This window comes from Zychaea mexicana, assembly GCF_025766255.1.
Source record: "Zychaea mexicana strain RSA 1403 chromosome Unknown BDB00scaffold_38, whole genome shotgun sequence".
Lineage (NCBI taxonomy): Eukaryota > Fungi > Mucoromycota > Mucoromycetes > Mucorales > Lichtheimiaceae > Zychaea > Zychaea mexicana.
The window spans coordinates 307,851-328,464 of NW_026516701.1; the positions used below are offsets into that span (position 1 = coordinate 307,851).

Sequence of the window (20,614 nt, forward strand, 5' to 3'; positions counted from 1 at the left end):
AAAAGTAGCTAGTGTATGCGCGTGTGTGGGGTAAAAGCAAGAAGAAGATATTGACGACGATGATGATGAGGAGGAGTGCAAATTAGAAAATCCAAAGAACGGAGTGAAACCAATAAAAAAACATTCGGAAGGTGCAGTAAGCACCGACCGTTTTGTTGAAAAATTCTGTTTGGACTTGCAAGTGCTTACTGCGTCTGTTCTCACCCAATGCATGGTAAGTTCGTTTGTATCCCAAAACTGCTTACCCTTTCATATATATCCTCTCTTCCCCCACACACATTCCATCCCATTTCCCATTTCCCCTTGTTATATTATGAGCATGACGTCTATAACATTGGAGAAAAAAAGCGGCCTGCAACTTTTCGTTTGTGTCATCGCATTCATTTTTTTATTTCATAAAAAAACTTGTTTGTTGGCATCTGTTACTATTTGTTCAACTTCCCTTTTTTACTGCTCGTAACGACCCTTTCTCCATCGATTTACTTGGAGACGCGTGCATTCTTTTCTCTTTTAGTGGAGAAGAAGCGATTGCCTTTTCTTTTTATTGCTCCTTTATTTTGTTTCTTTCTTTTGCTCGCAACAGGCTGCCCTTGTTGTCTGTTACGCATATTGTGTTGCCTTGGGCAACAGAACATTTTGCACATTCCGTTTTCAACAACACACACCCTCTCTCTTTTTTTCCTTTTATGACCTCTCTCTCCTCTTCTATACTCCTTTATGGGTGCTAACAAATAACAAACAACATCAACAACTCAAAAAATAACGAATAATAGATTCCGAAGACGAGTATACCAGTGCAATACCAACAAAGAGAGAATCGGGCGCTACCAGCTCGGATAACGACAGTTTAGACGATGCTGTCGCTGCACGCAAACGTAGAAAGCGTGTTGTCGTTTTCTCGGAAGACGAAGAGGATGTTGCCGTTGTACCTACTACTACCACCGTCAATAACAATAGCCTGTCGCCACCACTTGCCGCTGAAGATGACGACGACGATAGTTCGCTATCCAATAGCGAGGAACTGACACCAAGCCCTCAATGGGGTCATCAACAAGAAAATGAATATACCGACGATGATGATCAAGACGAAGAAGACGACGACGATGATGATGATGACGACGACAGTGATAGCCCTGTTCCTACCACTAATGTCAATAATAATGGCTATGATACGTTCGAAGAAGTCAGTGAAACTGAAGAGCGACGACGGCGAATCGGGACCGAAGAACCGGATTTCCGCTACTTGGACCCCGAATTGTACGGTTTACGCAGATCGTCAAGACGAGCAGCAGCAGCATCAGCATCCAAGGCAACTCGATATGCGGTAAAGAATATGTCCTTCCGCCCCCCAATATTCGTTATTCGAACTGCGGAGTGTTGAAGGGTGTTGCCTAGCAGTATTACTAAGCAACCCTTTGCGTACGAAATTAAACTTTTTACTGATTTTCTTATTAGACTTCAACACCATCGTATAATGGAGAGTCGGCAATGAGCGATGCAAGCGAAGATATCAGTTTGGATGCCAGCAGCGATGACTACTATGGTGCACCCAGAAACGGCACGAAACGTAATCAACGAAGAAGAACTAGATCTACAACAGCAACTACTACTGCAATTACACATAACCAACTACATAGTACGTATATTGGAACGCGCGGATCGTGAAAATATCCACAATATTAAAAAAAATATCTTGCTACTGCTGTTAGATCAATGGGCCGGTTTTGACGAAGAAAGCGGAAGTGCTAATGTTTCAGAAGACAGCTCAGACAGTGAGACGTATGGTCGTCCACGACGGAAAAGTGGTAAAAAACGAAGATCCAACAAAGGTAATTTGATCAGAGTACTTTGGGAAAGAATTATATCAAATTAATTCAGCGGTGAATTCTAGTGTCACGAACGGCCTCAAGTGATGCGTTACGATATTCAACGCGAAAGCGAACAGTCACCAACTACAATGAAGACAAAGCGGATTTATGGGGGTTATCAGAAGAAGACGATGCGTTTGCCGCGAATAGTTCATATACCCCGCAGCCTGAAGAAGAAGAAGGCGATGTCATTGAAAGCGTACACGATCACCGACGACGCGAACAATTTGGTATGGCAACTCGGTAAACATAGCAATGCATCGCAAATCTTATTAATGATTCGTGAATCAAATACAGCTGATGAACCTGAAGACGTACCTGAACAAAACATGGAGTTCCTGATCAAGTGGAAGTCCTGGTCTCATTTGCACGACACTTGGGATACGTACGAGTACCTCAGATCCTTCAAGGGATTCAGAAAACTTGAAAACTACATCAAAACTGCTGTGTACGAAGAAATGGAATTCCGACGCCATCCGGAGACGACGCAAGAAGAACTTGAACAGCAGGACATCAACACTGAGCGACGCCGTGAAGACATTCAACACTGGCGCACCGTCGACCGCATCATTGCCATGAAAGGAACACCGCCTGATTGCGAGTATCTTGTAAAATGGAAACGGCTGCACTATGACGACTGCACCTGGGAAACATCCGAGCTCATATCCGATAACCACCAAGCCGAAATTGACAGCTTCCTCGACCGAGAACAAAGCCAGAATATTCCTGGCCGCTCCGCTGCATACATCAAGTCACGACCGACGTTCTCCATCTTGCGCGAACAACCCAGCTTTATTCAGGGAGGCACCTTGCGCGACTATCAGCTGCACGGCGCGAGTTGGATGTATTGGCTTTGGTGCAATAACAAGAACGGCATTCTGGCAGACGAAATGGGTCTCGGCAAAACTGTGCAGACGATCAGTTTTTTGAGCACTTTGTTCCACAAGCACTCTGTGTACGGCCCATTCTTGGTCGTTGTACCACTGTCGACGTCGGACAACTGGATGTCTGAAATCAAGCAGTGGGCTCCGGATATGAATGCCATCTGCTATGTCGGTAACCGTAAGGCTCGTCAAGTGATGCGTGAGCAAGAGTTTTATCTGAGCGGTACCAAGAAACTCAAGTTCAACGTGCTCGTCACAACCTATGAAATCGTTTTAAAAGACCGTGTCGAATTGGGATCTTTAAAATGGCAGTATCTTGCTGTCGACGAAGCCCATCGTCTCAAGAATTCAGAAAGTCAGCTGTATGAGGCTCTTCAAAGCTTCCACACCGTCAACCGCTTACTTGTCACGGGCACGCCGCTCCAGAACAGTGTCAAGGAACTACTGGCGTTGGTTGGATTTTTGATGCCGGAAATGGACCTCAGTGAACTGAACGTCGATTTGGATAAGGACGACGATCATCAACAGGAAAAAATCAAGAAGCTGCACGAAAGCCTGAAAAGCATCATGTTGCGGCGATTGAAGAAGGATGTCGAAAAATCTTTGCCGAACAAGTCCGAGCGCATTCTCCGCGTCGAAATGAGCGACATGCAGCGCGATCTGTATAAGAATATTCTGACCAAGAACTTTGAAGTGCTCAATCGCGGCTCTGAGAAGATCAAAAAGCAGTGGCTTAATATTGCCATTGAGTTGAAAAAAGCGAGTAACCATCCGTTCCTTTTTCAGGACACCGAGCTTGTGCGGACTAGTCGGATCGAACAACTGCGCGGCCTTGTCGAAAACAGTGGCAAAATGGTATTGTTGGACAAACTCTTGACGCGACTCAAGTCGGATGGTCATCGTGTTTTGATCTTTTCGCAGCTGGTGATGATGCTAGACATTCTGTCCGAATACATGTCCTTACGTGGCCATCCATTCCAGCGTTTGGACGGACGGATGCGAACAGAAGAACGTACCAAGGCAATCGAGCACTACAATGCACCTGACAGTCCTGATTTTGTCTTTTTGCTCTCGACGCGTGCAGGTGGTATGGGTATCAACCTGGTGACTGCCGACACGGTGATTATTTTTGACTCGGATTGGAATCCGCAAAACGATTTACAGGCCATGTCGCGAGCACATCGTATTGGCCAAACAAAATCGGTCAATGTGTATCGCTTCGTGACCAAGGGAACCATGGAGGAGAACATCATTGAACGTGCCAAGCGCAAGATGGTATTGGAATACTGTATTATCAAGCAGATGGATACCTCGGGTCTGTCGCTGCTACCGGACAATGCTTTGACAACGTCATCGGGCAAGATCCGCCAGCTTCCGTTTAACAAGGACGAAATGTCGGCCATTTTGAAGTTTGGCGCGCAAAACATGTTTCAGTCTAATGAGAACACGGAAAAGCTCAATGATATGGATCTGGACGATATTTTGGCACGTGCTGAGCATACCGAGACACTGGAAGATGAAGACAGTGCGCTTGGCAGCGAGGACTTTTTGGCGCAGTTCAAAATTTCCGACTATGGCGGCACAGCAAACGATTTGAGTTGGGGCGAGATTATACCAGATGGTGAGCGCCGTGCCAACGAGGAACAAAAGATCATCGAGCACGAGCTATCGCTGTTTGATCGTGCAGCGAAGAAGAATCGACGGACATATCGCGAGAATGCTATCGACGACTTTTCAGACGAAGAAACTGAAAAGTCAACACGCAAACGACGGCGTAAGGCTGGCGCGTCCACCAGTAGTAGCAGCAAAAAGAACAGCAATGGCAACAAGTCGGACGATATCAGCGAAAAGGATCTTCGAGCACTTATTCGCTGTTTACTGAAATGGGGCGACGTCGAAAAGCGGTACGACGAAGCTGTGCGTGACACAGACCTGGAACACAAGGATAAAACGGTGATTCTTAATATGTGTGAGGATCTGGTCAGTGCGTGCAAGGACAAAATTACCGAGCAGCTGCAGGCAGCTTCAGTTTCCTCCTCGTCGACTTCATCCAAGACGCCAATAGACGAAGAAACCATGCTTCGCGAAGTGCGACACACAAAGCAAAAGGCAATTCTTTTCACCTGGCGCGGAATCCAAAGCGTCAATGCGGGCCAGGTCCTCCAACGACATCATGATATGAAGGTGCTTCGGCAGCGGATGCATGCCATGAGTAACACACTCAAATTCCGAATGTCCCTGGGTGCGAAGCGCGTGCAAGGCTGGTCCTGTCCATGGGGTCAAAAGGAAGATGCGATGCTACTGGTGGGTGTTGATCGACATGGATTTGGCAGCTGGACCCAGATCCAGGCTGACCTCGACCTAGGTTTACAAGACAAGTTTTTCCTGAATCACAATGGTGACGACGACGAGAGCAATGTAAAAGCTGCCAAGGACAAGGACGATAAGCGGACCCCCAAGGCAATTCATCTGGTACGACGTACTGAGCAACTACTCAAGGTGCTTGCAGAAGATGAAAAGACGCGGCAAACGAAGCCTCAAAAGCAATCGACTCTCAAATTTAGTAAAAAGGAGGGCAGTGTGGCGGCGGCGCGACATCATCCACAGTCAGATGACCATCACCACCACAAACGATCATCACCCCAACAGCAAGCACGGGGATCGCCTGGCACGCCATCAGCACGCGAGCGTAAGGGCAAAACCACGGGCAGTAGATCATCACCAGCTGCCGGCGCTGCAGCAGCAGCAGCAGCTGGTTCTGGCACACCGTCCTCAGCCAAGAAAACTGAAAAGGAGAACAAGGAACCGGATTTGGAAGAAATGTACGCCAGTTACGATGAAGACGAAGCCAAGCGTGCATTGGAGCCTGTTCGATCTGTATTAGTTCGCTTAAGGGACGAGACGAACAAGTTGGAAAAGGACAAGGTTGCAGCGTTCATCAAGGAATGTGTTGGCAAAATTGGCAAATGTATCGATAAAAACATGGATCGGTTATCAAGCAATCGCAGTCGACAGGACCGACATCGCTACCATCGCGATATGTGGCTCTATGTCAAGCGCTTCTGGCCCAGCAAGCGTCCAAAATACAAGGATCTAGTCAATATCTGGAACCGCCTAAAGAGCAATCCGCCTCCATCCTCCCAGCAAACGCCAACATCTTCTGGTTCGAAAGCAATTACAGCAACCGAAGAAGGTCGCTCCTCAACCACTTCCTCATCCACTCATCTTCACAACGGCAGTAGTCATCACCATCATACCCCTCCATCGTCCTCATCGCATCGACGGCATCATCACCATCGCTCACATCAGCATTCACGTGATTACGGAGACCGTCGTGACGAACGGCGCGATCGTCGCTACTAGTTCTTCTATTCTTCTTCCCTCTATTTGCACACACACACACACACACACATGCACACACATACATAAATACACGCTCTTCTTTTAATTAACATCTTTCTTTGTTTGGTATGAGCCGGTAGGCCAATAAACTACCACCCTGAATCACATGTACAAAGCAGTTGTGTGTTGGAGATAAGAAAAAAAAGGGATTATACAAAGCTAGAAAGAGAGCGGGGAGGGGTGGTTATGGAACGATTAATCATTGGCAGTGATCTAGGGGTGGCGAAGCTGGACAAGCGGCTTTAATGCCAGTGAGGTGTCAGTCGAATGTGTGTATGGGACACGGTTGAAATCCCAAGTCCAGTAATCACAGCAGCATGCCACGAGAACAGACTAAACGGCTATTGTTTTTAATTGAATGGTTGAAGCAAAGGCATCGGGCCTATCCAAGTTGATGATAAAGGTTAGGATCTAGTTTGGTGTAGAAGACCAGGCTCCAAACTTCCTTTCATACAATTGATCGCAGTGGGTAGTCAATGAGAAAGCGTTGTTCGCATGAACTATCGAGCCACCATCATAGGTACAGAAATTCCAAAAATTCAATGTAAAGCAACAGCATAAATGGTGGTAGTTGTTGTGCTTTGATCTGGATTTTGGATCATACCTACACCCGAATATACTGTTCACTTGATAGCATCATTGCACACAAAAAAAATTATTACCGTTTTAAAAGTTTACGATAGTGTCCAGCAACCTAGCTGATTATAGTTGAGTACATGTGTATGCTACATTTGGAGAAAGGATGTACAAGAAGCCCATTCGTTGTATGAGTGCTTTAAGTCGGTGCGTTCAAACTTGTACAGATAGCGAGACAACTACGATTGCTGGAATAACTTGTAAATATTGTATGTAATACTCAAAATTGTGCACAGATGACAGCAGATGAATTTTCAATTCTTGATATGAGTACATATTAGCTTGCACTACACGTGTCTTGTAGATGAAATAAAGAAAGTGAGTGGGTATCAATGGAAATTGCCTGCGGATATTGAAGGCTACTTTTTATAATATATTTGTGTATTGGTGAAATAGACCAGAAATTGCATTTTTTGTTATGTATGTACGTATCCATATACATTGATGACCCGTTCTGTGATGTACATTTGTCTGTACATAGTAAACTTCATGTTACGCTAAACAAGAATGTATTGCAACTACAGTACATATATAAAAAGAGAAATCGCAACCAAAGAAAACTGGCCATTTAAAATCTTGACCATTACCTGCAATTCAGTAACGCCGCCTACAAGTATTCTGACTGTGAAAAATGTTTTGGATCAGGAACTTCTTTTAAGAATTGCACCCTCTAAGAGCTATGCTGCTGATAATATAGAGCTTATATTTCAGCCAAATACATTGTTGGATTGCTGATAAGGATACATATCAAATCTTAGTAGTATATAGTAAATATTTTTTTTTCCTTTCACCTGTGAAGACCTCACAATGCAGTGGCATTCGGTTTACTGTTAACTCCGCGACGACGACTGTACTTACTTTCGTCCGATGATAATCTCAAACTAATTTGAAAAATCCAAATCGAACAGGCTATTAGTGTATCTACATCAGTATCCGCTAACATTGGCAGTTCTGGCTTAGAATGTTTGAGACACGCTTCCCGGACGCTTGGATACGTTCAATTGTCCATCGACGAGCAATCGCCAATCAAGCAGATGAAACTGAGAGTCTTAAATGAATGATAGACCTGACGAGTATCGTTTTACCCGCAATTAATAGTAATACATACCTGATTATTTTACTTACAGTTTGACAATGACCTTTAGCTTTTCAGACTGTTACGGCACAGAAACGGTCTATGAATTTCCAGTATAAAATACAAAGGGTTTCAAAAATCATTATTATATCCAAATTTCAAAAATGAAACGATCAAGAAGAATGAGATACCAAGCGACTACCTAAATCAGATTATCTATGACGGTTATTGTGCGATGTAAGATCGATTAAATGTTTTTGATCATTGCACTGCGCAAAGTCGGTTTTCTGCTAGCTACCCTTGCAATATCCTCTTTGGATACTCTTGAAAGCAGAATTTACATCTGGAAGAGAATTTGACCACAAAAACGTTAATTGTATCTCTGACTTCTGGACAATCTGTGTGGCGAGTCAAACGACGGCTTGATCCATTTGGTCGATGCGGGACACCGCCAATGACTCGATCAACCAGTGATATATAATACTTTCGCGAAATTTACAATCTGAAATTTCGGCTATGTGAATTCTTGTGATTCCTTATCGCGCTTCGAACCATTCCCTGGATCACGAAACTCCGGCTATGGTAAAGCAATACATTTAGCAATACATATATTGCAACACTCCTCCACCCTCCTTACTTACCTAACGACACCAGTCCTGCTTTTATCTTGACAAAACCAGAAACTTTGGAAATAGGATTCTTTTTTAGGGTCATCTTCTATCATGGCCACAGAGCGCAAGTTGCTACGGTAGAAGCGCTCAAAACCCCAAACTTGATCTGCTTATGCAAACAAGACAAGGAGTCGAATCGGAACTGTATGTCAACATCGACTAACAACAATCAATCGAATAGATAGTATGAGCTAGCATTTGAGTTTTCCCTGGTACTATCTGTTAGGAAAATATGGCTATTTTTGAAGGACTCGTAGAGGATGCTACACCACCTCTTGGACAAGTTCTCTTTTACAATTTGATTGCCAAATACGCCATGTTTTTGATTATTGTGTCTTGCCATACTACAGGTAATACTGGAATGTTTGTGTTTTGTCTAGTACTCCGGAACAATCCATCAGTTACAATGAATTATTGGAAGAAGAGGACCAAGTGATTGGGCGTTTTGGCGGCGGCGTCATGAGCACTGACAATAACAGCAGCAACAGCAATGATACAAACGAATAATTTTTTTTTCAATACGCTTTAGATCTTGACCAAACTGGATAATGGTTTCTGCGTTCAATTAGACCTGCACAATATTGATTATGGGCGCGGCGGTACACGTAAAGAGCCTATTGTTTCAAGTAATCTTGGTGTTATTGTTATGCCAGGTGAGCTGTATTTACTAGCAAAATGCGCAGCAGTATCATAGATTGAATACAGTTCCGGAATCATGCAAAGCAGCAGAACCATTTGCTAACGGTGATGATATACACAGGTGATATAGTTTTAGTAAATACATGGTATAATAGCCAAGTTGTAGACTGGGGTTACAGTGTCGACTGACTCAATCGCTCCGAGTCCAAACCGTTTCAATATGTTGTTGAAGAAGATGCAAGAACGAGTGACCAGTACTTGACTTCTAAGAAGGAAAAGGTCCTTGCCAGTAAGTGCATCTCTAGTTTTCATGCCAGTGCCAGTATAATATGTGTGGTGAACTATCTACAAACGTCAATAGCAACATACAAAAAAAATGGCAGTTGGTTTGCTACAACGAGAAAGCAAAATGCTGATCTGTAGTCTCAAAATACACACTTCTGGTGATGTGGCGTTTCTAGACTGAGGACTTCCACGTGGTAAGGTTCTTGTCGAGACGCTGCTCTGACGGTTATAGGATGAGGAAGATGATATTTTTTCATCTCCTTGATTACTTGAACGCAGATCGAAGCTGAGCTATAAATTTTTTCTCTATCGTCGATTGCGCTAATATTAGTAGCTTTCAGATATTATTAATAGCAATATCGACAATTTTTGTACTATAGTAACTCAAGGTATCCATCTTTTTCTTGTCTTACATCTTGCCATGCACACTTATTATATGCATCTACAAGCAACCAGATTCATAAAGGTCATATTGCTGGTTAGCTAAATTCGGCTATTAGTAACACAATATACAGCATTAAGAAGGTGATATGTAACCTTAAAAGGTTGTTTCTCTCCAGTGACTAAGAGAGCTGGACGCTGCGCACGAGCTATCAAATGACAGTTACCTTATACTGCAAGCTCTCCCGATAGATCTGAACATGGATATGCGTCTATGCGAAGGCGTGACGAATGGGGCATGTTCCATATAGCAGGTGAACAAGTTACTTCCTTTTAAGGAGTGTGCCTTTTTGCTACGGGCTTATGTGATCGACATTCTGCTTTTTTGTTGATCATCGCTATCTCTGTAATCTTTACTAGTGGTTGCAAAGATGCAAAGGGAGGGATAGTAGCGAAGACTATTCTGCTTAGTGGTCACTCATCTACTATCTGCCTTCTATACAGGACGTTGGCTACTATATGTTACATACTGTATATTCAAGATGTGTGCAATATACAAGACTCTTAATCATGATGGTGATCTTTCTTCTTACGGCCCAACAACTAAGCGATGGCCAGATGCAAAAAAGGCACATCACGAAGGACAACAACACGGACTGTTGTAAACTGCGCCCTGGCCAGATGCAGATTATGGTCCCATTTGTTCTTCTGCCACAGAAAAGGAAATTTTTATTTTGCTCAGGGCGTTCCCTTCCCCACCCCCAAATTTTCACTGGCTCCATTCCAGATCACAGACCAGATTTGAAACAACCCGAAAAAGCGAAATGGATGGATAAACCTGGGATTCCCCCTTTTGCCGCGGGTGTGCTTCTGCTGCTTCTACATACTTCTTTTGCTCTGTAACACTATACTTACTACTGTATAACCAAAAGAAATAGTCCCAATGTTACTAAAAGCGGTCATCCGATGCACTACAGAGGCGCCATTAGGGTTTCTGTGTGTCCCATCAGTGCTACATATATTTCTTCATCATCGGAGAGGTTCATTTAAAAAAGTTAAATACAGTTGTGTATGTAAACTTCCTAGTAAGATTTTAAACATGACAGGTATCGCAGCAATAGTAGTGGTCATGACCTTTTGCATCATTAGGGTCTTTTTTGGTTTATCATTTTGTAGCAATAGCAGTAGTGCGGTAGTAGTAAGTCTAAGTTTTTTTCTTATCTGGTACCTAGTTAGAAGAGGCTTACAACCTAACAATGAAATTTTTAACTGGAGCAAGAGGCCACGTGTAGCTTTTTGTAAAGATCTGATTCGTCTATTCCACCATTGGTAAAAGTGTGAAACACACAGTAATATGCATGAGGGAGAAGGGAGGTGTATTACAGCAAGTGGTCCAGAATTTGGATTTGCCAAAACAAATGCCAACTCTTTTTTTTTGTTTGCTCCAGCCCTTTCTCAGCCGCACTCCCCCCCCTACACAATTTACGCGTCTTTAATGACAGTAGTGACACGACAGGCCACTTCAACAAGAGGCGATTTTCAAAGTGGCACTTTGCGACAGTGACGAACTAGACCAGCTAGATTGTCAGTGGCAGAGCTTGACGACAATCATTCCAAGAACAATCGAGGTGTAGTACTAGCAGTGCTAGTGAATGAAATGAACCACGAAAGAGAAATATTACTACTGCTGTTGCTGGAGCGAGTGGTGGTGCTATGCGCATACTGCTTTGACAACCAAAAAACATTGGATGAGGACATGGTTGCGCTACTTACTGATCATATTGTGCATAGGACATAAAGAATATATAACTAGTCGTGTTGCTGTTTTTTTGTGCGAGATGGGGAGGGGAGAGAGAGAGAGAGAGAGAGTTTTTATATATCATCATTAGAACTACCTATAAAAAGAGAAAGAAGAAATATGAGGAAAATTATCAAAGAAAGGAAAAAAAACGTACATTATTATAACTACACAAATCTGAAGTGAATGAGTGGGGAGGGGAAGAAGAGTCGTTAAAGGTGCTTGTGGGTAGTATAGAATAGAGTGCTGAGTATTGAATGGAATTGAATTGAAGTGAGAGAGGGTTTTACATGCAAGTTGGAGACAGAAACGATGCGGGGTAATATCAGGGGGAGAGTTAGAGCGTGAGGCCGGGAAATGGGCGAGAGTTCATGATTGATGAAGAGAAGAAGAGTGTGAGCCTGAAAGAGAGAGAGAGAGAGTGTGTGTGTGTGTGTATATGATATGTTGAAATGATGGGTTCGTAAGAGAGAGTAGAGAAGGGGGGGTGCTATTATTAAGCGGTGGAGGTCGACCGTCTTAACTCTGTGGCGATTTCATCTTTGGAAAGTCCAGACTTTACGAGCTGCTTGACGAGATCTGCTCTTGCACGGACCCTCCGGGTCTTTTCTTTTTCCTCAGCCAGCAGCTCATCGTAGACGTCCTCATGCGGTCGCTTGCCCAGCAGCGCGACGTCGTCGGTTGTCGTTGCAGTCGAGACGATGACGGCCTGGCGGTTTTCCGGTAAGGTGATGAAGCTTGCCGTCGTCGCTGTTGCCGTGGTGGCCGTAGCCTTTGCAGTTGCAGCGGCGACTGCGGCTGTGGCAGCTGCCTGCTGGTGTTGCTGGCGGCTTATGTCTGGGTAGGTAGAGACCCAGACCTGGAGGCTAGGCTCGTTGTCGATCGAATGGATGATGCTGCGGATAGACATGGGGCCATCGTTCTTGTGGATCGTCGTCATTGTCGACGTGCTCGATACATCCTGGCCCTTTGCGTTGGTTGCGGTCGTGGTCGTAGTTGTCGTGGTGATTGTTGTCGTGGTTGCACCAAACGCTCCATGGAGCTCGTCCCAGTAAGGAAAGCGTCGCAGGACCTCCTCTACAGAAAATTTACATGTTTATTTTTTCTCGGCTTAATACAAAACTCAAAAATAAAAAAAAATAAAATTGTGTGCGTGTGCGTGTGTGTGTGTGTGTGTTTATGATAGGATATGTTGTTGAGCGTGTGCGTGTGTACATACTTTTCACGTCCGTTTCCTGAGCACCGGCCTTCCGCCACTGGCTGCCGATCACGTCGTACCATTCTCGTGCGATCCGATAATTGCTTTGCAGGGTGGATATTTTGCTGGCAACGTCTTTGGCGAGGCGGTGGTGGATACCGACCTGCTGCATCTGATCAAGAATTTCCTGCAGCAAAAGCTTCTTTGGCATGCGGTTGTCGCTGTCGTCCCGCCACTTGGTCGCATAGTTTGCCGAGAGCCACTGGACGACGACTTGCATCGAGCAAGGCCCACCGTTAACTCCGTCCTTGAGCCAGCTCTTGTACGGCTTCTTGTGGTGTCGACGACTGCTGCTGCTGTCGCTTGTCGAGGGCGGCGGCGATGGCGATAAGGTGTCAGAAGCAACCATGAACAGAAATTGATTGAAAGAGGAAAGAAGAGGAAGCAAAAAAAAAGAGAGAGAGAGAGAGAGAGAGAGAGAGAGAGCGAACAAAAAGGAAAAGAAGAAGAGAAGGGAGAAAAATGGGCTCCATTGCAGCGAAAAAGGTAATAAACGGGTCTAGGCAGGTCTGCTGCGACCCAATTGAGAAGGTGGACGAAACCAATCGAGGGGTGTGCCTCTGTTTTTCTGTAACCCAGACCTTTTCTCTCCTCTATCTTTTGTATCGACTCTTGGATAGACCGACCACACACACACACCCACCCCCCCACACACCCTCTCTTGCCCCACACACGCCTACTTAGCACATAGCACGCAGCACACATATATTAGCAGTTGCGAAAAAAGCTTATTCGGTCAGACAGATCCGCCATACCGGTTTTAGGCACTGGGCATTTACTTTGTCCAATGACATTTGCCATCGGCCCTGCCACACACAGAAGCGAGCGAGCGAGCGGGTCGGGATGTTGTGTTTGTTCAAACGACAAGTTCCGCTCGGGATGAGCATCCTAGGCTTTCTTTTTTTTTCTTTTTTTCGTTTCTGTCATTATTTTCAACCTCCTCTTCTTCGCTTTTTCATATTTTTTTTTTCGCTTCTTCTTTTTTCACATACGTTTACAATATACGATACCTTTGACATGCCCACAACAGACCCACCGCCACCTCTGCCGCCACCATCCGCCTTGTTCGGCTCTTCACTATTCGACTATCATCGCCAGCGTCCATTATACATCCTACCGCCTCCCCCGGGCTACCATCATCCACCTCCACCGCCTCCATCCGTACCCTTACCGTCCCAACAGCACCAGCAACAGCAGCAGTTTGCCTACCAACCCATGCAAGCCTACTACTACACGACGACGACGACGACGACAACCGCTGCTGGTGGTGTCAAACGGAAATCGAACGACCCTGATCAGAACAAAAAGAAAAGACGGACACAGGACGAGGGCCAACTGGAGATCAACGCCGCACGTACACTTGCTTCGTTTGCCAGTGCCCATAGTAATATCAATGCTATGGATGATGGAGGACGCTGCGGCTGTCAAGGCGATCTTGCATGTGACCAGTGTGACGACTCGTTTCAGCATTCAGCATGTCTGCAGCGTCATCGATGGGAACATGAAAGTTGGAAAGTGGGCATGTCAAAGCGTCAGCAAGTCCAAATTGTGGAGGTAATGATAGGGCACAGGGAAAAAAATGGCGTTAAAATTTTAGTACATAATTTTTTTTCATCTAGCGTGCGTGGTTCTTTCGTACGTGTGGATAATAGTATGACCACGACCATCTCACTAAGAACACCAACCTTTGGTAATTATCCTGTAGGCAGCACAAATCCTCATGGACATCGCGCGTTGTGGCATGCGTGTTAGCGTGGCCTGATTTGAACCTTAATTTCTTTTTTTATCCCCCCTTTGTAAAACCCCTCCTCCTCTACATATAACACATAACCCGACTTTTCTTAACAAATATAGCTATTTTCATGACAACTACACTTACACACAACTACATACGCCATCCTTCTTCCGCACTCTCACACTCAGTTTTCCCGGATCTATTTCGGCCACCACCACAGAACAAATAACTACTACTACTATCTACTCTCACGCACGCACGCACACTCACATTTATTCAACAAACACACACACACATATTCTTCACACTCTCAACCATATATATTCAATTCATGAGCAACGTATATCTCGTGGCCAAACTTTGTATAATAATAAATCCTTCCCCCTCTCGCAAAAAGTTTTTCAAAATGTAAAAATAAAAAACATCCTCTCATTTCTTTGCACATTATCTCCTGGCAACCGTTTCTATAGCAACCACTAAGTAAATCAGCACTGATGGCCTCATACGAATAGCACTTGTTCCAAAACACTCTTTTTTTTTTGCACGCATACTGACATCTTAACCATGCGTTAACGGTAATACAATTATCTCCAACAATTCATTTGTCCAACTTTCTCTGACATGACTGACCCAAACATCATCCATCACCAGGGTATGCCTTTCCAGATTCAACATGGCTCCAGCCAAATGCCGTTCGGTCCTTGCACTTGCCACCAAGGTCAGCCACGTCTCTCGTTCCTGGATCCAACTCTCGGACACGGCCGTCCACAACAACGCCATCTCTAGCTGCACAAGCTGATACGCCACTTGTTCGATACTGATCGGCTCACGATCGATCCAGTCCTGTCGTCTCGATAACCATCGTGGTGACTTGTGTCTGTTGGCAATATGCGATTCGTACAGTCGCAATTGATCCGTCAAGGCTTTGATATTGCCCAAAATCGATGTCTCGTAAGAAGGCGGTGCGTCGCCTTCGCCACGGCGTGTCGGTAATGGCGAGGTGGTAAAAGCAGGTGGTGGACTGTCGGGTCTTGCGTGTTCTTGTGGTTGCTGTTGCTGTTGTTGTGGTTGTTGCGATGAGTGCTGTTGTTGTTGGTGGTGGTGACGAATGGATAGTGGTTGTTCTGGTGAGTCATGGCGTTGGTGTTGTTGTTGTTGTTGCTGGTCATGGTCAAGAGGTAACGGTGGTGCTGCTATTGGCACTTGATCGTCAGGATGAGATCCACTATTGTCAGAATCGTCAAGACTATTATCATCGTCTTGATTATTATCACCGTGGTGATTAGGAATCAAGAGCCGCCGCAGCTGCCGTGATAACCGATCCAGTTTGCCATCCATGGCTTGTAACGTGCGTCGACTCTCGGCCGCCTCGGGTACATGGACTTGCCATGCACTGTCGAATTCGGATACAGCGACTCGTTTGGGTACCAGTTCTTCATGTGTAGTCGGATCCGTTTCGAATGGAATCAATTTATCCGTCGATGTCAAGGCTGTCGCTGCTGGTACGATGGCTTGCACATCACTTAGGAAAAGAAACAGCGACTGGTTGATGCGTCGAACAGGAATGCGAAAGATTTGCTCATTGTATTCAATAACTTTGTACTTTTCTTCTGAAGACGATGCTTCGTTGTCCATGATGATATATATGTGAGTGTGTTTGTAGTACGTATGCGTGTACGTGTGTATATGCACGCATATATTTATAACAATGTCGAAATAAAGAGACAGAAAAGAGCACAGGCACTCGCCCTTTTAATAGGCTCGAAATTGGCAGTCCTTTCTTTCTTGATGATCCCAGTCAGTAGATGTCAATGGATATTCTAGTTTTTGAAGTTTGCTGATTACAATGAAATATTGAAAAAGAAAAAGGATATTTAATGATGGTTTGCGTATTCGCTTCCTCTTTGTTTTGACGATGCTTTATGTATTATGAGCCCTGTTGCAACCCGAGAGAGAGGATTCTCACACATGGACGGACGATGATGCTAAGCCCCGTTATTAGTTGTATCGATGCTGCAAACAACAACAAGAAGTGTTTGTAAGAATAACAGGCCCACAGCACACCTTCTTTTTTTCTGCATTTTTTTTCTTTTCTATTCTTAAAGGGGTGTAGGGAGAGTATTATAAAGATTTTTTTTTTGCATGAACCGCTGAATAACAATTCATACCTGAAGGTCCTGCAGCATGTCTTGAAGCTAATTGAATATATAGAGCAATATTATTTTAGCCATGTTATCGTCCTATGATCGTATTTCCCTTCAATACGATCAAGCTCCCCACTGCTTATACCTTTGAGGTGGCATTTCCGGCCAAGTCGCGCACAGCGTCCAGATCTGCCGACGTTTGAGCGACAAACTTACGTGCCATATTGACAGCCTGATCCTGCAAATCGGTCCAGTCCTCTGTTGGCGACTGTGGTCCATTTCCATGGCCTCCCAGCTCTTCCTCACGTCCGAAATACTGGTCTGATGAAATTGCACGCGAGTTCTGGAATTGTGATAGACGTCCTTGCTGTTCAGCTGAAATTGCTGGATCGTAATCGTTGCGTCCAAAGTATTGGTCGGATGATATAGCCTTGGCATTACCAAACTTATCACGAGCTGATTGTGCGGGTTCTTCTTCATAGCTCTTGTTCGCATTATCACTGCTGCTGCCACCGGCATCGCTCATCTTTCCGGTGCTGTTCATATTCATGCGTGTCATGCCGAAACCGAGTTTTTCATATGCATCCTCCTCGTCTTGTTTTTTGTTGTTACTGCCACCATCACCAGCACGCTCGCTCGGATCTTGATACGCCAAACGAGATGAGATGCCTCGCGATTGTGATACACTGTCACTGCCACCATCTGTGCTCGTCGCCTGTTGGTCTTTTTCATCGCTTTCATATCCCAACTTGGCCTTTCGCTCGCTTTCTTCCTTGGCGCGTGCTTCTGCTTCTTCGAAATTGAAATTGACCGGTGCCTTTTTGATACCCAATTTGCCTGCCTTGGCCCCTACACGTCGTGCACCAATAGCAGATCGGGTGCTGCGTGCTGTGGCCGTTGAGCGTGGCGTGGGTGATTTAGCAGGTGGAGTTGTCGTCGTCGTTGTTGTGGTGGTTGCTAGATCAGTCTTAGATTCTTCCTTGGGTGGTGGTGGCGTCGTAACTGCTGGCGATCCTTCTGGCGATCCTGCTGCTGCTGGAGTTGTTGGTTCCGATGAAGAAGCAGGTGATGTAGATGCTTCTGCTGCTCCTGCAGGAGTATCGGCTACAGTTTCTTCTGTAACGGGCGTATCCATCTCAATCACAACTGTTGTAGGATGCCTATACACGAAAGATGTTAGATTTTATAACATTTCTTCTCTTGTCATGTATTTTCATACTTACGCTGCCGCATCATCAGCCGCACGCTTTTCCAACAGTTTCTTATACTGCTGTCCAGCACGGCTGGTATATTTGACCTTGGCATCCTTGCTGTTACCCGCGCTACCCTGTGCTGCATGCTTTGAAAAATATTCACTTGCTGCTTGGTTGCCGCCCACGGCCATCAACCGAAGCTGGTCCCAGGACCATGAGTCAAGTACAGTCGATCTTTGCGTAATCAGCGTTCATACATAAATACGATAGCAAACAGCATGGGGACGATAGCACGAATACTTGTGTTGTTGAAGGAAAGAAAGGGGTTGTTGTTGAGGTTTCAAAGGTACCTGACGAAACTAATATGAACACCAAGATTACGATGGGCAGAAGAACAATCGGTACATAGATAAACGCCAAAAGATACTGATGACCAGGTAGGATTTTTGGAGTTACAATCAAAACAGACCTATTCAGATTTATAAAGATGATGTTATTTAGAATCTTGCCCCTTTGCTTCCTAATGACTCCAACACAATCAAGCAATAGGTCTTATTCTACATATACTCGTTTATTCAATACCTTGTTATATCGGTTCTGTTTTAGCTTTTTAAAGACAAGCTGAATTTGTTCTTTGGTCGGTTCTGGCATGAGGGAAAAAGTGAATAAGACACAAGAAAACTGTATTTCGCGCTTAATGAGCGGAGGGGTTTAAAGAGAGCGCGCAAATGCAATTCAAATGGGGCATCAGCATTGTTGTCGCACGAATGAACGGAGAAAAGCCCGAATAGGACTTTTGAGATCATTTATGTAGTAAGTGAATGGTAGACTTGGATTGACGACAGCATAAAGAGGTCAGCTAGTCCATGCAAGTACAGCATGTATGGCTTCAAACCATAGGGTAAAGGCACAACTCTTATGCCTCACATCAGATATCTCACGGATTAAACAAATGCGAACACATAAATTGGAAGATTCCGTCGCTGGACGCTATGTAGCTAAATACCGCACACAGCGAGAGAACGAGAAAGGGAAAGAGAGATCGTAAAACAGAAGGGTACTGGCCGTCCCAGGACAACGTAAAAATACAGACAAGTCATGCACCGTCAATACATGGAAAATTGTCCAAAGCAACAAGTTATAGTTGCCTTAAAGGTCAGTTTCCTGGTAACTTCACTGCTGTAATAGATGCTTGATGATTTTCCACTTGTAATCTTTACGAAAAAGCTTGTCCTATATCCAGATAATTGTATGTAGCAGTAGTTAAACAAGAGAAGGTGTTTCAACAATATGCACGCAGAAATAGCTACTGATAGCATACATTGTGCTTTGCTAGGTTTGCTAAATTCTGTAAAGCTTCATATGATCACACACAGAGAATGACGAACAAATACAGGGATATGGTAGGTAGCTGCATAATAGCCTTGTATGTCGCCGTAATTGATGTAACATATTAAAGTGTATGTTTTTTCTTTGTGTAAAACGGCAAATGAACGCAAAAAAAAACTGTGCTGAGGGAGGGAAATAGCTGTTATCAACTGTTATCTTCACCTCCATCTTTATATTTGCTGAGAGATTCGATGCTTTTGCAATAAGGTATTTGAGAATAGAAGAAATAAACTAGTACGAAACAAATGGATGTTTTAAAGGATATATGGAAATGTATGTACAGTAGCAGTAAGACGTTATTAGATACTTTTGCACTATTCTACGTATCTACTGTATTTGTGCTGTCATATTTGTGGATTTATGTAACAACTATCATCTAAACATGAGCAATAGAAATTCATTCGCTGTCCTGCCGTTTTACACAGCAATATTATTTTTAGTGTGGTAATACATTTTCAACTGTGGCATCGTTTCGGTGGCTTTCTGAATTCTTACACTTGTCAATAGAGGATGCAAAAGCTAAAGTGTGTAACATATTACTACTGATAGCTTTCACGCTATTTATGCTAGACATGAACCTCGGTGGAGAAATTTTGTCACAGTAATCAGCTGCAGCCATCGTAAGTTCACCCTGATCTCTTCTAATTTGATACATAGTGCTGATATCGCCTAAATAATCCTTGTTGTAGATAAAGAAAAACCTCTTTAAATGAGCATACTTATTTGAGCATACAAGTACCATTTGTTCTGAGAAACTAACTACGCCCTTGAGCCGCTACTACAGTGGTTCCCCGTTGAGATCACCCTTAGATAAATTAAACCCTCAACAGCTGTGTCAACCCTTTTGAAATGGGACCCTTAAGAATTAGAAAACATTTAAATTCTGTATAAAACCTACCCTCACTCTTTTTTTGACCCTTATTAGCTTCAACTTTTTAGTTTAAAGTATATGTTTATTGGAGCTTCAACCTTATACATAAGACCTTTTGAAGTTGATCTTAACGGGGGACCACTGTACCTCCACTCAAACCATTTACGAGCAGAGCCATCATCACTCTTTTATCTTTTTAGGTATTACGTTTTTCGCCATCCTCTATTACCTTCCTGTATATTTCCAAATTGCGCGTAATGACACTGCCGTGTGGCTCCGTATCCGTATGATGCCCTTTGCAAGCTGTCATTTGCGCAGTGACAATTCGGGAATCTATGCTATAGAATTATCGAGGATCTACTGTATCACAGCATCTATCGACTTG

General features: G+C 44.2%; 6 protein-coding genes across 6 annotated transcripts; 3 read left to right on the forward strand and 3 right to left on the reverse strand.

The window, feature by feature from the left end:
* Positions 1 to 164: 164 nt before the first annotated feature.
* Positions 165 to 1,420, forward strand: BDB00DRAFT_383042 (uncharacterized protein). Its single transcript, XM_053117165.1, has 2 exons — positions 165 to 214; positions 774 to 1,420. The coding sequence occupies exons 1-2, from the start codon at positions 208 to 210 to the stop codon at positions 1,379 to 1,381; spliced, it is 615 nt and encodes a 204-aa protein (XP_052979555.1). The 5' UTR covers positions 165 to 207; the 3' UTR covers positions 1,382 to 1,420.
* BDB00DRAFT_824319 (SNF2 family N-terminal domain-containing protein) lies at positions 1,302 to 6,201 on the forward strand. The gene is made up of 4 exons (XM_053123601.1): positions 1,302 to 1,636; positions 1,710 to 1,829; positions 1,892 to 2,098; positions 2,166 to 6,201. Exons 1-4 carry the CDS (start codon positions 1,489 to 1,491, stop codon positions 6,113 to 6,115), a joined length of 4,425 nt encoding a protein of 1,474 aa, XP_052979556.1. The 5' UTR covers positions 1,302 to 1,488; the 3' UTR covers positions 6,116 to 6,201.
* Positions 6,202 to 12,135: 5,934 nt separating this feature from the next.
* Positions 12,136 to 13,246, reverse strand: BDB00DRAFT_872592 (uncharacterized protein; the record flags this gene model as incomplete). The annotated part of the gene is made up of 2 exons (XM_053126976.1): positions 12,136 to 12,716; positions 12,859 to 13,246. The coding sequence occupies 2 exons, from the start codon at positions 13,244 to 13,246 to the stop codon at positions 12,136 to 12,138; spliced, it is 969 nt and encodes a 322-aa protein (XP_052979557.1).
* A 556-nt stretch (positions 13,247 to 13,802) lies between these two features.
* Positions 13,803 to 15,058, forward strand: BDB00DRAFT_824326 (uncharacterized protein). The gene is made up of 2 exons (XM_053123602.1): positions 13,803 to 14,451; positions 14,603 to 15,058. The coding sequence occupies exons 1-2, from the start codon at positions 13,915 to 13,917 to the stop codon at positions 14,657 to 14,659; spliced, it is 594 nt and encodes a 197-aa protein (XP_052979558.1). The 5' UTR covers positions 13,803 to 13,914; the 3' UTR covers positions 14,660 to 15,058.
* Positions 15,059 to 15,190: 132 nt separating this feature from the next.
* BDB00DRAFT_872594 (uncharacterized protein) lies at positions 15,191 to 16,267 on the reverse strand (the record flags this gene model as incomplete). The annotated part of the gene is made up of 1 exon (XM_053126977.1): positions 15,191 to 16,267. The coding sequence occupies one exon, from the start codon at positions 16,265 to 16,267 to the stop codon at positions 15,191 to 15,193; it is 1,077 nt and encodes a 358-aa protein (XP_052979559.1).
* Positions 16,268 to 16,806: 539 nt separating this feature from the next.
* BDB00DRAFT_824336 (uncharacterized protein) lies at positions 16,807 to 18,686 on the reverse strand. Its single transcript, XM_053123603.1, has 4 exons — positions 18,552 to 18,686; positions 18,320 to 18,438; positions 18,000 to 18,203; positions 16,807 to 17,936 (listed from the first exon to the last, which is right to left on the reverse strand). The coding sequence occupies exons 1-4, from the start codon at positions 18,618 to 18,620 to the stop codon at positions 16,916 to 16,918; spliced, it is 1,413 nt and encodes a 470-aa protein (XP_052979560.1). The 5' UTR covers positions 18,621 to 18,686; the 3' UTR covers positions 16,807 to 16,915.
* Positions 18,687 to 20,614: the final 1,928 nt, after the last annotated feature.

Coding starts and splice junctions, on each gene's coding strand:
- BDB00DRAFT_824319 (XM_053123601.1), top strand. CDS start 1,489: ATGAGCGATGCAAGCGAAGATATCAGTTTGGATGCCAGCAGCGATGAC. Junction 1,830..1,891: donor AAAACGAAGATCCAACAAAG/GTAATTTGATCA, acceptor GGTGAATTCTAG/TGTCACGAACGGCCTCAAGT. Junction 2,099..2,165: donor CCGACGACGCGAACAATTTG/GTATGGCAACTC, acceptor AATCAAATACAG/CTGATGAACCTGAAGACGTA.
- BDB00DRAFT_824326 (XM_053123602.1), top strand. CDS start 13,915: ATGCCCACAACAGACCCACCGCCACCTCTGCCGCCACCATCCGCCTTG. Junction 14,452..14,602: donor AGCAAGTCCAAATTGTGGAG/GTAATGATAGGG, acceptor ATTATCCTGTAG/GCAGCACAAATCCTCATGGA.
- BDB00DRAFT_824336 (XM_053123603.1), bottom strand. CDS start 18,620: ATGCCAGAACCGACCAAAGAACAAATTCAGCTTGTCTTTAAAAAGCTA. Junction 18,439..18,551: donor AACAGAACCGATATAACAAG/GTATTGAATAAA, acceptor AAATCTGAATAG/GTCTGTTTTGATTGTAACTC. Junction 17,937..17,999: donor GCGGCTGATGATGCGGCAGC/GTAAGTATGAAA, acceptor TTTCGTGTATAG/GCATCCTACAACAGTTGTGA.